The sequence below is a fragment of the Myodes glareolus genome, chromosome 2 (assembly GCF_982192425.1).
Source record: "Myodes glareolus chromosome 2, mMyoGla1.1, whole genome shotgun sequence".
Taxonomy (NCBI): Eukaryota; Metazoa; Chordata; class Mammalia; order Rodentia; family Cricetidae; genus Myodes; species Myodes glareolus.
The window spans coordinates 5,204,138-5,221,434 of NC_142027.1; the positions used below are offsets into that span (position 1 = coordinate 5,204,138).

The 17,297-nt window shown below is 48.8% G+C and overlaps 1 protein-coding gene across 4 annotated transcripts in view; it reads left to right on the forward strand.

Moving 5' to 3' along the window:
- Positions 1 to 17,297, forward strand: part of Erg (ETS transcription factor ERG) — a 206,842-nt gene that overhangs the window by 160,974 nt on the left and 28,571 nt on the right. For all 4 annotated transcript variants that reach the window (XM_085685820.2, XM_085685821.2, XM_087898841.1 and 1 more), the window contains one exon: positions 12,749 to 12,900. In XM_085685820.2, the coding sequence (XP_085541946.1) occupies positions 12,749 to 12,900 (152 nt within the window). The remainder of the gene's footprint in view (positions 1 to 12,748; positions 12,901 to 17,297) is intronic.

Genomic DNA, 17,297 nt, shown 5'->3' on the forward strand with positions numbered 1-17,297 from the left:
CAGTAGCTCTCTTAGGAGGGCTGTCCTCCCCCACAGGGGTCAGCAGCTCTCTTAGGAAGGCTGTCCTCCCCCACAGGGGTCAGCAGCTCTCTTAGGAAGGCCGTCCTCCCCCACAGGGGTCAGCAGCTCTCTTAGGAGGGCTGTCTTCCCCCACAGGGGTCAGCATCTCTCTTAGGAGGGCTGTCCTCCCCCATAGGGGTCAGCATCTCTCTTAGGAAGGCTGTCTCTCCCCATAAGGGTCAGCATCTCTCTTAGGAAGGCTGTCTTCCACCACACAGGGGTCAGCATCTCTCTTAGGAAGGCCGTCTCCCCCACAGGGTCAGCATCTCTCTTAGGAAGGCTGTCTTCCACCACACAGGGGTCAGCATCTCTCTTAGGAAGGCTGTCTCCCCCACAGGGTCAGCATCTCTCTTAGGAAGGCTGTCTTCCACCACACAGGGGTCAGCATCTCTCTTAGGAAGGCCGTCCTCCCCCACAGGGTCAGCAGCTCTCTTAGGAAGGCCGTCCTCCCCCATAGGGGTCAGCAGCTCTCTTAGGAGGGCTGTCCTCCCCCACAGGGGTCAGCAGCTCTCTTAGGAAGGCTGTCCTCCCCCACAGGGGTCAGCAGCTCTCTTAGGAAGGCCGTCCTCCCCCACACAGGGGTCAGCATCTCTCTTAGGAAGGCTGTCCTCCCCCACACAGGGGTCAGCAGCTCTCTTAACTCACCACAAGGATCCTATGCCTGGTGGGGTGTAGAAGTTCCCTGGGCCTTGGCTCTTTGTTTCACCTGGGAAATCACATGGGACCTACCTCACTCCTGCCTGTGGTCAATAACAAGATACTTTTGATATATTTTAAAGTAGTTTTTTAAACTTTGACATAGGGTCTCATGCATCCAAAGGCTAACCTTCAATGTGCAGTGTGGCTAGGGATGACTTTGAACTCTTGATTCCCCTGCCTTCACCTTGGACAACAGGGTCACCTCTTAGAAAGTGGCATTTGGTTAAATACCCAGTAGCAGAGGATATCTCTTGGCTAAACAGTGGGAGGGCATCCTAGGATAAGAGGGTGCCCTGCAAAGGCCCCGTGATTATCCTGAACCCACAAGAAGGCTGTCATGCTGGACATGTAGGGACCAGGAGGAGGAGTAACCGGAGGAGTTTGCAGAGGGTACCTGTGAGGGACCCTGGCTTTATCGCAGTCAACCTGGAAGCTTGCCGGCGAAGGAGGACTGTGAGTTTATCCAGACTCCACAGGTCTGCTGGCTCCTGGGCCGAGCCTGAGAGTTGGGTGCTCTTGTAGGACACTGGGCTGTGTTGTCTTGGGTCTCTGCAGAGCAGTAGAGTGACAGGGGCAGGGACAGGCCTGTCAGGATATGCATTCGCGGGGACAGGAGCTAAGCTGTCTGCTACTGGAGTGGGCAGTAGGAGAAAGGAAGGAAGCAAGGGTAGAGGCTGTCAATCAAGCACACTGGGCAAACCAGAGCTAGAAAGCAACCTGGGTTCACAGCCCAGGCTTCTCTTCAGTGACCTCTTTCTCACTGTGACTGGGCTCCAACAAATACCAGATAAACATGGCGGGCACTCCTGCCTCCCTTGGTGCTGTAAGCCTTCGCCCATTCCACTGATGGGTCCCAGCCCAAGGAATTTTTGCCGACAGGTGGAGGCTGGAAATGTCTGAAAGACACTGTGTGTGTGGTGTGTGTGTCTGTGTGTTGTGTGTGTGTGTGCTGTGCATGCACATGTGAATGTGTTTGTGTGTGCATGTATTGTACACTTATGCACATTCCTACTCCTTCCCTCCGAGCCTCCCCACTTTGCTGGGTATTTCCTTTGCTGGCAGGGATGGCAAGATCTTCTCCAGGGAATCGGGTAGCACAGTAGTGTGTGCCCCTCCTCTCCTCTCTCCGATTTCACGTCTGCGCTTGACCTGATCTGGTCAGAGTTGCTGTTGTATGTCTCTCACCTTTGCGCCAACCCCACAGGGTCTCCCTTGGGAACTGCACCTCCCTTTCTGACGGCCCTCGGTGAATCTTCACCGCACTAGAAATAGAACGCTAAAGTCCTGTGTTTGGGGTTTGCTCTTCATGCTTTCTGTCTGCCGCTGGGTTAAAAATCGCTCTGTATACCTGTTGCACATGATCCCTAACGCAGCTCTTCGGGGCCAAGCTCTCTCTTTGTGCAGTGAACTTGGCTTGAATGTGTGAAGCAGTTCACAGGCCTCTTTCCCCACTTGGGTTTGCTATACATATGTTTTCTTGTACTTGGGGAGCCTTAGGCATTATTTGGGGGTCAATGACATTCCCTGGACTAATTGCATTTGCTCCTTTCTGCCTCGGGGCTCTGACTTGAATTGGCAAGCAAGCTGCCTCCTAATTAAGTTCGGCTGCCCTCCAGGCTGTGGCTGGCACAGCGCTTGGAGACTTTCAAATGAGTGGTTTTTCCTAGCAGTAATGGTGAGTGTCTTAGTCAGCTTGGGTTTCTATGACAAAAATACCCAAGACGGCCTGGCTTATAAACAGCATGAGTGTGTTCCTCGTATTTCCAGAGGGTGAGAAACCTGCACCAGGGCGCTGGCCGATTTGGTGTCTGGTGGGCACCTGCTTCCTGCTCACTGAGGGAAGCTTCCTGTTGCAGCCTTGCATGACTGAGGAGCAAACTTCTGTTCTCTCTGTCTCTGCCTGCCTCTCTCTGTCTTTGTCTGTCTTCTCTGTCTCTTTCTGTCTTTGTCTGTTTCTGTCTCTTCTATGTCTTTTTGTGTCTGTCTCTCTGTATCTCCATATGTCTCTTTCTGTATCACTCTGTTTCTCGATGTCTCTACCTCTCGGTGTCTCTCTGTCCATCTCTCTCTGCCTCTCTGTCCCTGTCTATCTCTCTATGTGTTGTCTCTGTCTCTTTATCTCCATCTGTCTCTGTCTCTGTCTTTGTCTCTCTCTAGCTCTCTCTATCTCTCCAAATCTCCATCTGTCTCTCTCTCCTTCTCTATCTCATCTGTCTCTCTCTCTCTCTCTCTCCTTCTCTATCTCATCTGTCTCTTCCCTTTGTGGCTCTGTCTCTCTGTTTCTCTGTGTCTTTCTGTCTATTTCTGTCTCTCTCCTTGTCTATCTGACTCTTCTCTTTGTTACTTTCTCTCTCTCTCTCTCTCTCTCTCTCTCTCTCTCTCTCTCTCTTCTCTCTGCTGCTTGCTTCGAATGCCTGTTTGTAGTCTGTGAGCACCACAGGTTGACATCACATAGCTTACTCGATTGTTCTTCTCTTCACTCGACTCACCAAGGCTGGGTGTCTCAGTGATCCTGGAGATTTTTAACGAGCTCATATAGGATTTAGGCTATCTGGGGACACCCTGTCTCTGCGCCCCACAAGCTCTGGGACTATAGGTAGGTGGCCACATCCACCTAGCTTTTTTTGTGACTTCTAGGGCTCTGAACTCTTGTGTAACAAACACTATATCCAATGAGCCATCGCCCCCCCCCCAGCCCTGGAGTTTTCATGTATAAAGACACCAATCCCACCCTGAGGAAAGGGCTCCATCCTTGTGTCCTAACATCCTTCCAGAGTTCACACAACTCCATCAGAATTCAGTGGGGACCCACCTGCAACCTGCCACAGAGGGACCTGTTAGCGGTGGTTGCTTTTACTTGTGTGGACCCCATGTCTTGGTGAAGCTTAGCTCACCATGCTGTAAAAGGCAGACGTGGGTTCACAGAGGATAAGGTTAGGGAGGGCACGAAGTTCTGTTGTTTCCTGTTTCGCTCCCCTTCCTTGCTTCTCCTCAGTGCCCTGCCATTGTTACTCCCTTTGAAGGTCAAGCACACGCAGACCACTTTGTAAAAGAAGGGACACAAGGCCATGGTCCTCCCCAGGATTGCTGCTGCTGGGGAGGAAGGGGGTGACTCTGGTATTTTCTGTATTGAACGTGAAGTCATCAGTTGACCAGAATTCACATATTTTAAAACACAAAAATTCAAAGCTTGGGGATGTGCACATGGCTCAGTAGAGCTTGCTGTACATGTATGAGGACCTGTGCTTGGATCCCTAGCATCCATGGGAAAGCTGGGACTGGCAGTGTGGCACATGCCTCTAATCTCACCCTTGGTGGAGGCAGAGACAGGTAGATCCTCCTGGGTCTCCTTGGCAAACTATCCTGGACTGATTGGTAATCTGTCAGTTCTAGTGAGGGACCCTGTCTCAAGAAACAAGCTGGAAGTAGACTGAGAAGTGACATCTGACATCAACCTCTGGTTTCCTCATGCATGCACATACATGTATTACACAGAATCAAACACACACACAGTACATATACCACACACATATACACACATACACCATACATCACACACACATGAATATGCACATACACAGAGACACATGCACACCACACATACATTAATACATACATAGACACACACCATACACCACACACACGAGTACACACACAGACACACACACACCACACACACACAAAGAGAAACACGCACACCATACATCTCTCTCTCACACACACAAACACATGTACATACTACACACTCACACATATGCACACACACAGACATACACACACATAGACATACACACACATGAATACACACACAGACATACACACTCACACATGCATACACACAGACACATACACTTACACACTCACACATGAATACACACATAAATATACACACACACACACACACCCTCAGAGCCCCAGATGATGACTCAGTGGTTATTTTCCTCTCTGAAAAATATCTTTCAAATAAAGCTGAAGAAACACACATGTACTGGAGATGCTGTGTCCGATCTTCACTGTGGAACTATAGAAGTCATATTCTAATCCTAAGCATCAATCCCTCCGCAAAGTTTGAATTTCCCTCTAGTCCTCAAGACCCAAATGAGGCACTGTCCTGTCCTGCTGATAGCCATTTTTGGCTATAAATAGAAACATGTATTTAAATAATTAAACTTCTCCAGGGAAATGTCAAGCCCCACTGGGGAGACAAAGAACTAACTGTTGTCGAGTTAGCATTTAATTAATTTTGCCTTCGACTGCTCCAGAGAAGGGGAGGACCAGGGTTGCTGGGAAGAGGGAGAGATTCCAGGTGTAAGAGAATATTTAGCCAGAGTAAAAATAACCCTCAGCTGTGAAGACAAGCGTGCACGGTTTCAGTTTGAGCCTGAGCTACACATGAGTCACGCCGGCCCCACCCGCCGCTCGGGCCGTGGGGTCTGAAGCAGCTTTTCCACTGCGTCTGATTCAGAAATAAAACAGACCCACAAATTACCCCAGAGCTGGCCAGACAATCCACTCCTTGTCTGGGGTCCTAAAAATACCTTTTGTGGGGAGTTGCTTCCATTCACGCTGTGAAACCTGGGAAGGGTGGTTTGGCTAATTAACGCCGGGCAGGGGCTCTGGGAGTTAGACTGAGTTATTCTCCAGGGGGACCCAGGCCTGGAGAACTCATCCCAGCCAGCCCTGCGTGGGGTGGGGTGGGGTTCATGGAAATGACTTTCGTGTCTTAGGATGCTGTACCTCCATGCATCTTCATTAACGTGTGTGTGTGTGTGTGTGTGTGTGTGTGTGTGTGTAGGTACCCTTGTCTGTAAGAGCACGTAGAAGCAAGATGACGACCTGGCCATCCTTCCTCCCACTCACCTTGCTTTGTTACCTGAGACAGGGTGTGAGTTCCAGGGATCCCTTGCCCAGCTTACCTAAGCTGGTGTTTCACTTGGTTCTGAGGATCAAGCTCAGATCACCATCTTTGTAAGGTGGGAATTTCACTGACTGTGCTATCTCGCCAGCCATAGTGTGTGACATTCTGCATTGTGAAATTAAAGTAAGGGGCCTTTGCCACTCCAGTGTGGCCCCCTGAGGACAGGGACACTGACGCCTCCCTAAACCTGAGGCAGTACGTGCTATAGAAGGCTGTAGGCACATTTGTAGGTGAGGGAATGAGGCAATTTGCACAGATTCTGGGGACTGTGCGCTTCTCCCTGTAGGACAAGGACAGAGGCAGGTTGGATCTCGCTGCTTGGGTTTGTCTCTCAGAAGAAGAACCCTGTCATAGCAGCAAGGACATTTGAAAGGACAGCTAGGAATGTCCCAGTGTAGGACAAAGAGTAAAGTCCTGAAGTGTCAACTTTCTGTGCAGGGGAGTGAGAGAGAGCTAGGGGAAGGAGGACGGGCCTTGACGGACAGCAGGTGTTTGACAGGTCTGGTGGGCAGGCTCTACCTACCCAAAACGAAGGTGCCTGGGTTTCCCAAGTTCCACCTTGACTGACCTTGGACTTTGTGCAGGGCTGAGTGTCTCCTCTAAGTGTTCTAAAGGGAGGGTGAAGCAAGGTTTGTACCTGGTAACACCCTAGAGAAGTGGGGGCCATCTCAGCCACCAGGGCGGTGACAGGTGACACAGCACCGGCAGCAGCCACATGCGTCAGGCTAATAGCCAGGGCTCTGCCATTTACTGTGGCTTATTCCATGATGGAATCTGCCCTGCCGTGAGTAGACACCACGTGAGAAAATAGACGCCAAGTTTATTTTGTTTTCCAAAGACCAAAAGACCTCATTTTATATTTCTTCGTAGGTTTTTCCAGGGTTATTACCCTCTCTTAAAAAGTAAAAAATGTACGTATGGAAACAACTTAGAGAGACTTTCTTCTTGGGCCGTACGCCACTCCCCAGCAGCCTGTTGTCTGCCCTGGTCCTCGACCGTCTCTTCACCGGTCGACGGTCTGAGTCAGGCCCACTCCCACTCAGCTCTCTTGGCCCGGAGCTGTCTGCTCTGGTTTTCTTTCGTCCACCATCTCTGAGGAACATGCACCCTGCAGGGCAGCCCCTGAATCTTCCATGGAAGAGCATGCGACCTTCAACTGCAGAGTGAAGTGACCCTTCCAATCAAATTTCAGCATCGTATGTAGGTCCACATAGGCTCTGCCTTCTTCGGGGCTCTCCGAGAAGCTCTGCCTTCCTTCCATGTGGGTGCCCCCCACATAGTCAACAAAATAACGTGCCCTCACCAGCCAGCTCCACTCTGAGGAGGAGACTCTTGGGAAGATATTCAGTACTGAGGAAAGGGAGTCTTTTGAAAGATCACCCAACCGTGTCTTGCTTGTGCAAATTACCACTGGTGTTGCAGCAGGTGCTGCCAAAGAGCTTGAGTTCAGGGCCTTGGCTGCCAGAATTTGAATGCTAGTTCTTTCAGGACTGGTCATGTAGCTTTGGGCAAGTCGTCCCATCCCTCCACAGTTTATCTCTGACAGTGCGGCTTACTACGATGCTCCCTCGGCACTTGGGAACAGGATAAGCTTGCTTGGAGAACTGTGAGATTGTGTTTTTCAAGATTTATTTATTTATTTTTTTACTTACATGTATGTGTGTCTGTACAAGTCTATGCTGTGTGTGTGGGCACCCGTGGAGGCCAGAAGAGGGTGTCAGATCCCTTGGGACTGGACTTACATGTAGTTATAATCTGACTGATGTGGATGTGGAAGCCCAAACTTGGGTCCTTTGGAAGTGCAGCCAGTGTTCCTAACTGCTGCGCCATCTCTCCAGGCTCTGTGAGGTGTTTAAAAGAATGCTCTCCTGTTTCTGATCCTGATAAGATTTCTTTCTCTTAAATAAAGTAATATCTCAATTGATGACTTTGAAAAAGATTTCCTTTCTTCTGGCCCTTGTTCTTGTGTGTGTGTGTGTGTGTGTGTGTGTGTGTGTGTATCTGTCAGTGTGTGCCTGTGTATCTGTGTGTGCATGGGCTATGCCAGGGAGCGATTAGATCCCTAGCTAGAACAGCATGCCAGGGCTGCACTGTAGACTTAAACTACAATAACATGCAGCCCAGGGAGTTCTTGTCTACCTCAAATTAGGGTGTTTGTCTTTCAAAGCAGAGCCTTTTCCCTTCACTCTGATCAGGTGTTCTCTGCAGGTGAAGAAGCATGGTGAGTTCAGACCACTGTGCCTGACATTCTAGCTTGTCGCTTCTGGGAACCTCTACCCCTGTCCCCAATTTTATTTTATGGGTATAGGTGTTTTGCGCTGTGTATATGTCTGTGCACTGCTTATATGCTCAGTGACCAAAGACGCTAGTGGACATCAGATCTCCCAGGACTGGGGTTACAGATGCCTGTGAGAAGCTCTGTGTACGCTGGGAATGAAAGCCAGGTCCTACAGAAGAGCAGCCAGTGCTGCCCTTGACCACTAAGCCCCCTCTCCAGCCACCTCATCTCTTGTGTGCTCTCTACTCTGTCAGATGTAGGTGACATCTGTTGAGCTGCTATGAGGACTGGCTGCCATCAGAGCTGACAAGGCAGGATGATAATGGGAATGGAACCCCTCCACCTACTTAGTGTTTGCTGGGAAGCTGTGCTGGGCGCTGGACCATGCAGGATGACATTTCCTCTCAGAGTTAAGAGTTTCTTCGTTATTGAAAATAAGAATAATGGTCAAAATCATGTCTCATCCCGTCTTCTTCCTTTAATAACTAAATGTAATAGGGTGAGACATTATATAGTTTATCTATTATTCTAGAGATATAAGTTTTGAAAATGGGTCTGATGGTTTCATTTTGGTCTTTTTTATGATGAAAGATGGGATTAGAAACTCATTAACATGAATTATGCCTGCCAGTTATAAAATGAATGCAAAGTAGCTTTGCTAAAGGCTGCCTGTGTTGTGTTTGCTTGCTTGTTTAGAGACAGAGTCTCACTACGTAGCCCAGGCTGGCCTCAGACTCACTCTGTAGCCCAGGCTGGCCTCAAACTCACGATCCTTCTGTTTCAACATCTCCTATCCCTGACTTTGACTGTATTTTAAATAGTTATATATAATTTGGGCACCTACTGGCAAAATGCAATATGGCAGCTTATTATACCCATATTTGGTGAGTGGGTCTGCTTCATTTAATAGAGAAACTCCTAAAATCCGTGTATGGAGTTCTTGTCCTCAGATAGGAAAATTAAACTGTCAAGAATTAGAGGAGGGTTGAGGATTTGGCTCCGTAGGTAAGTACTTGTCACACGAATATGAGAATTGGAGTTCAGACTCCCAGAATCCATGTAGAACCAGATGGGGCAGAGAAAGAGAGAGAGAGAGAGAGAGAGAGAGAGAGAGAGAGAGAGAGAGAGAGGAAATGTGCATGTGTGTGTGAGAGAGAGAGTGTGTGTGTGTGTGTAAGAGTGTGTGTGCATGTGTGTGTGTGTGAGAGAGTGTGTGTGTAAGAGTGTGTGTGCATGTGTGTGTGTGAGAGAGAGTGTGTGTGTGTGTAAGAGTGTGTGTGCATGTGTGTGTGTGAGAGAGAGAGAGAGTGTGTGTGTATGAGTGTGTGTGTGCACATGAGTGCATGTTGTTCTATTGTTCTAAAGCACTGTAGGAAGATCAGATATGAGATTCCTAAGACACTCCAGGGCCAGCTAGCATGATCTACACAATGGTAAACACTAGGAGACCTTATCTCAAATAGGGAAGTAGGTGAGGAGCAGCACCGTGTTTGTGCTCTGGCCTCTGTCAGCACACAGTGGCACTCATGTGTCTACACACACACACTTATGTGGTGATAGACAAAGACGTGGTTAAACCCCAATGCCACCTCTTTCTGGCCTTCACCATTCTGGTGACTCATTCCTTTGGCTGGAAAAGAAAGAACTGTCAGTGCCTGGTATACAGTAGGCACTCAGTAAGTTGCAGTAGATGGATAAGCAGTGAACTTTACAGTCGTATCTAATGTTGCTCCTGTGCCCTGGGTACCACCTACTGTCAAAAAAATTTCCTCCAAACACTTAACGTCTCTCGCCCAAGCATCTGTGAGACAAATATACCAAACCATTCATAGAACACTAGGTTGACAGAGTTTTCCAAAGGGTTAGGAAACTTTGTCTCTAGCAAAGATATTGTGTGGTTTGATATTAGGATGAGTCTCATGGAGATAATCATTTGCAGCCAGGAAAATATTATAACATCAAGCAGAAATCATGGCTGTGTCGACAGCACTGGAAACACACGGTCCTGCTCCGTGGGAACGTGGACAGTTATTATTTAAACTACCTTCATGTCACAGCGGTGAGAACTTTATAAGACAGGCTGTCTTTCCCCGGGTCTTGGTAGGAACTCGGTGTGTGACCTGCACAGATAGCTTGTTGCTGTCTCCTTGGCGCCAGCACTGAGCTCCTCTGTGGTTCTGAATGCATTGGCAAGTGATGCCGAGAAGAAATCTGTATTTCAGAGCCCGTGGGTACTGTGTAAACTCTCCCTGGGCACTGGGTCCTTGGCAAGGCCTTCCTGTTGACAGTTTTGCCAAGGCCTCTGGATGAGAAATGAATTTCACAACTCCATTTCAGTTCTGTCTTGCTCAGAAAGTAGCCCTGCACAACTGCCTGCCTTAGGTGCTTTTGCCCTTCTCAAACTCAAAGGTCAAGTCCATTGTAAGCCCGAAGTTCGGTGGCTCTGCAAGTTACCTTCCAAAGATGCAGCTAACAAGCATGGGAGGAGACAAAGGTCCCATAGAGGCGAAATCAAAGTCTCAACACTAGATTGAAAATTTAAAGTCAGGAGTTCTTGGGGTGTCTAAGATTTCCAGGAATATGGAAAATGGAAACCAAACCACAATGAATCCATGGGTAGAGCTTCAAAAGTGATTCCTAAATTCTACTTTAGTTAATGTAACCAGAATGTAGAGATATCATTGCTGAGGTGATCCAGGGTTAGCCATCTGTAGGGTAGCCATCATCCCTGGGCTAGCCTTCATCCTTCCTCTGTAGGGTGGCCATTTTCTATCACCCTTGGGCTAGCCTTCATCCGTGGGCTAGGTAGCCATCATCTGTGGGATCACCATCTGAGAAAACGGCCATCTATTTCTTTGTTCCCTGATGAAGGTGGATCCCTTCTTCTGTTTTAGAAAATATTTATTTTGTTTTATGTGTATGTTTGCTTTGCATGCAGGTATGTATGTGCATGCGTAGTGCCTTTAGCAGTCAAAAGAGGGCTTCAGATCTTCTGAAGTGGGAGTTACAGATGGTTCTGAGCTATCATGTGGTGTTGGGAACTGAGTTTGGGTTCTCTGCAAGAGCAGCATGTGACCTTAACTGCTGAACTGTTTCTCTAGCCCCTAAAACTGGTTTTCTTACTTGCTGTTTACCTATAAGGCCTGATTCCTATAGCTCTCAAACATCACTTACACACACGCACACACACGCACACAGATGCATGCACACACACATGGACTCATGCACACACACATGCATATACACACATATGCACATTTGCACACACACATACACACACATGAACTCATACACACACACATATGCACACACACACGGACACTTTTCTTTTCCTAGAAAGGCATGTTAATCTTTTTGCAAAGACAGTGACTGTCTTACTGATGGTTCCTGTGGCCTGTCCCCAGGGTCAGTGGGGACAGCTCTTCTCATATGCAGTGCCATTCAGGTCACTTTCTGGGTTCTCTTAGGCCGCTGGTCTCTACTCTTCAGGGCCTCCCTCACCTCAGTCCCCCATCTTCTCCAGCTTCCCAACTGCTCCCTGACCCCATCACCATCAGTCCTCGGTCCCCCAGGTTGGCACAGGGATGGGAACCCAAGAGGGGATTTTCTTTGAAGCTTCCAAAGAAACATCCCCCCAGGAAAGCATTGCTGAGCAGCCCTGGCCCCGGTGTCTGTCTGCCGCTAACCCTGTTTGCTGTCACTCGGCAAGAATGAACACCAGCTCGCTGTTCCCTGCGAGTGTTCCCAGTCAGATGTCACAGAGGGAGTCTGGACACGACAGTTTCAGGAGTTGGTTAGCAAAATAGAAGCCAGACAGCAGCTTGGCTTCCCACGTATGTGCTCTGTTTCTCCCGAGCGTGGGCCCCAGCATGGTCGCAGACGGCTGTGCAGGCTGTTGAGACAACGGGAACACTTTACTCATGGTTCTGAAGATGGGGCAGCCAAGGTCAGGTGCCAGAGAGTGCCATGCCCACTGACCCAAGGGCATTTTCTTTGGGTCAGAGGTGGCTGCATCCTCACATGGAGGGAGTGAAACAATGGGGGGAGGGCTCTCTTTCTCTTTCTTCCTGTTTGTCTCATGTATGTGTGCATGCATGTGTGTGTGCATGTGTGTGTGCAGGTATACACATTCATGTGTTTGCCCCTGGAGGCCAGAGTTCAGTGCCTGGTGTGGTTCACTGTCACTTCCACTTTATTCTTTGAGACAAGGTCTCTTCTGAAGCATGGAGCTCACCAATAGGCTAGACTGGCTGGGCAGCACTGGGATCATGGGTGCACACACTGCATGCTGGGCTTTTCAGTGGATCCTGAGGTCCAGCTCCAGTCTTTATGTTTGGTTAGCGATTTACCCCCTGAGCCAGCTCCCCAGTTCCTCAGCATCCTCTCGTCCTTTTGTCATTGGCTCTGCCGTCCTGACCTGAGCTAAATCCGGTTATCCGTCTACACCATTGCATGGGTCTTAGAGCTTCAGTGTGTGAATTTGGGGTATCAAAATATTCTGACCTTTTTTTGTTTGTTTGTTTTTTCAAGACAGGGTTTCTCTATAGGTTTGGAGCCTGTCCTGGAACTAGCTCTTGTAGACCAGGCTGGCCTTGAAGTCACAGAGATCCTCCTTGGAAGATCCTCTGCTTCCCAAGTGCTGGGATTAAGGCACGCGCCCCACCGCCTGACTTATTCTGACTCTTGTAATGCTTTCATGGTCTTTCCCACCTCGCCTCTCCTGGGACCCCTCCCTGTATCACTAGCCCCGAGCCCTGCCCTCTGACAGCAGAACCTGTCTTCTCCTCCCACAGGAACTCTCCTGACGCATGCAGCGTGACCAAAGGTGGGAAGATGGTGGACAGCCCTGATCCCGTGGGGATGAGCTATAGCAGCTACATGGAAGAGAAGCACATGCCACCCCCCAACATGACCACAAGCGAGCGCAGAGTGATCGTCCCCGCAGGTCAGAGTCTTGGAGTCTCGCTCTGGTTAACAATCCCTCCTCCCAGGAAAGATGGGCCATCCCTATGGTTTACAAATCTCTGTCAGGGACGAGATGGCCGCCATTCCTGCTTGGGGCTGCTCTCTGCTTCCCCCCATGTCACTCAACCCCATGTCGGTCTGTCTCGTTGTTCTTCTTTTCATCTGGTGCCTTCATCACAGTCTCCCTCTCTCACTAGAACGTAAGCTCTGTTCTTGATGAGTGACGGCCGCACCGGAGACTGAGAGAGTGGGTAGAAGGATAAAGTTTCCATGGCTGGGCATGCACATGAGGAAGTAGAAACCCAAGGGGAGCCCACCCCAGCCACCCCTGCCTCTGGCTTCCTCTTGTAACACTTCATTTCTTCACCCGAGGCAAACAAAGTTTTAGCCATGTAAGATGGAGGACCAGGCTGAGCCGAGGCCTGCCAGCGTCCATTTTATCCTTATAGAATTGCGATGTGTGGTGTCGCTTTGGGCTGTCTTGTATTTCTGAGATGTCATCAGAGTGTTTCAATGTTAGCAAAGTCTGTTTGAGTGAGAAGGGCCCTGAATTGGGTCTCTCCATAGAGGAACATGAGGTGAGGAATCAGCTTGGTCGACTTCCCATGAGTGTCAGCAGGTCTCGTTCAGAGGCCCTCGTTGAGTGATGGTCGGACAGACCAAAAGGCACGTCTGCAGATGGGGTCCGGCTGGCGCAGAGCAGCGGGCTGTTTCTTCATTCTGAAGGAAGCTGCTTTCAGCTGTGCCCTCCTCGGGTTGCTTCATGCCAATGTAGGCAGTTATTCAGTTAATGGTGTTGGTAAGACGGTGAGCTGTGTGGATGGTTTTGCAAGTTGTGAATTTTTCAGTTATTGGTCAAGCTCCAGGTATGTGTGTTCACATGTCCACACGTCCACAGATGAACACACACACACACACACACACACACACACACACACACTAGCAGCAGCAGAAGCTGCTGTATCCATCCCTTCAGCAACAATCAGGTTTTCTAGATGCCTCACCCAGGCACCTTTGGGGTGTGGAGAGTTCTGCACATGTTGAAATCTCCAGACCTAAGTGTCTGGTTCCTGGAACTCCCGCTGGTTAGATGTAGTTCCTGGTACCCAGCAATGTGAGCTGAAACCTTAATTGCTGTCAAGCATTTGCTCTCTCCATCGCTACCTTCTGACATTCGTATCACACATAGCAGGGTGGGGGAGAGAGATAGAGATAGACATATACAAAACCAGGATGGACTCAACTTTAGAGTAAAGGAATGAGGTGTGTGGCCAAAATGGAGAATTTAACATAAAGGGAGACCCACGTGTGATACACATGGTAGCCATGTAAACATGTGGTATACATGATATCCATGAAAACACATGGTACACATATCTGTGTGAGCATGTAGTACAAATGATATCATTGTAAACATGTGATACACATGATAGCTGTTGAACGTGTGGTACACATGGTATCCATGTAAACATGAACGTGTGCATTCTTCTACTTGTTATGAGACTGCATACCTAATCAGTTCACTATACGCTGAGATACTGTTAGTAGCAAACACTTTCACTGCCCTCCTCTAGAAGGCATACTAGCTTAGACTCACCCAATTTAAGCCTGCTTAAACACCTGCGCTAGCAAAAATCATCACACCAAAGCCCACTTATAATAAAGTGCTGAGCGGCTCAGGTGGTTGTTCTTTGCCCCCCTAGTCTGAGAAAAGATCTTTCCTCAGCTCTGTTTGGTGTCAGCTCAGATTTCCATTGTGACAGATGGCACAGAGCCCCAAACCAGAGCTGTCTCCTTTCCTTGATTCCTAACAACAGTCCAAATCTAGTAGATTTAACTCAGAAGCTCTGGGAACCCACTGTTTCTACAGAGAGAGCTGGTACTCTGTGTAATGTAAGCATCGTGCATCTCACAATCTCCTGCACCAAGGGCTGTGGCCTCTGTCTGTGTGATGGGTGTGCCTCTGTAATTTTTTTTTTTTTTTGGTTTTTGTATTTGTTTTCTTGAGACAGGGTTTCTCTGTGTATTCCTGACTGTCCTGGAACTCACTCTGTAGACCAGGCTGGCCTTGAACTCGGAGATCCACCTGCCTCTGCCTTCCAAGTGCTGGGATTAAAGGTGTGCACCACCACCTGGCATACCTCTGTGATTCTTAGAAGCATGTGGAACCGAGGCTGCTATTTCATTATTGGTGGTGCATGCCAGGATGTGCTAATGGTGTGGGTTACTACAGAGCGGGGCACGGTCACAGTCTTCGTGACATTCTTAAAAGTTGCAAAATGCTGAACCAGTGTAACAGGACTCTGGTTCTGGCGGTTTGTAGCATTTCTTTTTGTTTCTTCTCTAAAACAGGCGCAAAAATGTTGAGCTGCTCAGACCATTCTCTCTTTTTTTGCTCACATTTTAGTTTTGTTTTTCAAACAATCAGCTCAAACCCTTTGATATGAGTATCTCAGAGACTGAGTGGCCACACCCATCTCTTCCTTTGCTCTGCATTCTCTAAGCTTTTCCTGTGCTCCATCACCATGGACAAAGGCGCCTACGAGACTGCACTCTTTCTTCTCCGTCTCCAAACACTCAGGCTGCAAAGCCCCAGCACGGTATCTTTCCGAGCCCATCCATGTCGGATCACCCAGGAAGTGTCCCCTGAGCATCTGTTACTCCTTCCAGTCTCTTGGGAGAGGTCAGAGAGCGCTCAGATAGCATGACCCACCCAGGCAGGTGACCGGAGAATGCACAGAGCTCAAATTAATGACTCTGACGTGTGTTCTAGAATATCCAAGCAAAGGGAGTCAGTGCAAAAGCGAGGTTGTAAAAGTTTCCTTTATAGTCATCGCGGCCTCTTTGCAGCCTCTGCTTTTCCTCAGCCTCTGTTTCCGTAGCTCTTCCTCAGTCATACCCTACCTCCAGGCACACTGGTGTCTGTACCCTGCATCTGCAGTGCTGGGCCTGTGCTGTGTGTGCGGCTGTGGTACCCTTCTTCCTTCCTTGGATAACGAACTCTGCGCATCCTTCAAGACCTCTTTTCAGTGTTCCTCACCTATGTGCTTAACTCTCTAGCAATTGCTTTTCTTATGACACCTGACCAATCATTATCACAGTTTTTTTTAGTCTATATGCTTATATAAGACATAAATATGTCTTATATAAGCAGAGACAATGGATTTATTTCTAAAGCATATCTGAGGTACTTTAAGAGCTGTAAACTATTGACCACAGGACATGTGACCCAAAATCAAAATTCAGATTCAGTGCAGTGTGATTAGAATACACATGGAAGACTAAAGTGTGTGAGGGAAGAATGAACATGCTGATGGCAGGTTTGGCCAAGGCGCTGTGGTTAAGCCCGTAGTGTGGCTTTGAGCTCCTGGTAGTCAAGATAAAAACTGCAATTTGGGGAAAACAATTAAAAAGTTGTTTTCATAGGAAAAGTAATGCTTATCTCAGCCCGGACTCCAGGAGCAGTGTTCTTGGAACCCGCAGACCTGCCGGCCTGCCGGCTGCACTTGTGGGTCAGCCTCTCAGCATCCTGGGTCTTCTGACTGCGGTGGAAAGGCTGAGTGAGTTGCACTGCAGTCAGCCGGGGAGGGCAGCAGCAGGTTACTGGAACTCTTCTGTGGCTTCGTGCGACAGGGTTTGGAGTTCTCAGAGTGATAAGGGACCGACATGACCCTCCCTAGGATGACGTTGCTGAGCCGCACCAGGAAATAGATAGGTGACGAGGATTAGACCCTCTCCCCCCAGGCTCCAATAGCTGGACCGCACAATTTCCTCACTCCAGCTCTGTTATTTACGAGGCCCTGTGTGACCATATGGTAAGCTGTGCCAGGTGCCCATGACGTCCTAATCACAGAGCTGCAGGAAGGGACAGTAAAGGCCACATGTTGACTTGACGATTATTGTCACTTATTAAGCAGGAACCAGGGGATCACAGTTCAATGTCTCCCGTGAACCATGAGATGAAGATGCTGTCCCAGAGGCAGCCACACAGTTGAGTGGAGCCCGGGTCTGCAGAGAACCCATTGGTGGAATCCTGTAATCAGCGCTTCGTCTTTCTCTGTCACTGTCACCCCGCCAAGCTCTCCTGGTGACCTCGCCAATTATGTCATGTTTCTCCCAACTAAACCACCAGACAAGTGAGAACTGAAACCACTTTATCTGTAAAGTTATCAGCTGCTGGTGGCTGAGGGAGTTGTGGGGGTCATATGTAAGACTGGAATGTTATGAAAGAAAATGGATGGTAGCTGCCACCTACTGTGTGCCTGGCTGTCAGGCTGACAACTGCTGTATATATGATTGTCAGGATGACACCTACTGTGTGCCTGGTTGTCAGGCTGACAACTGCTATATACATGATTGTCAGGCTGACACCTGCTG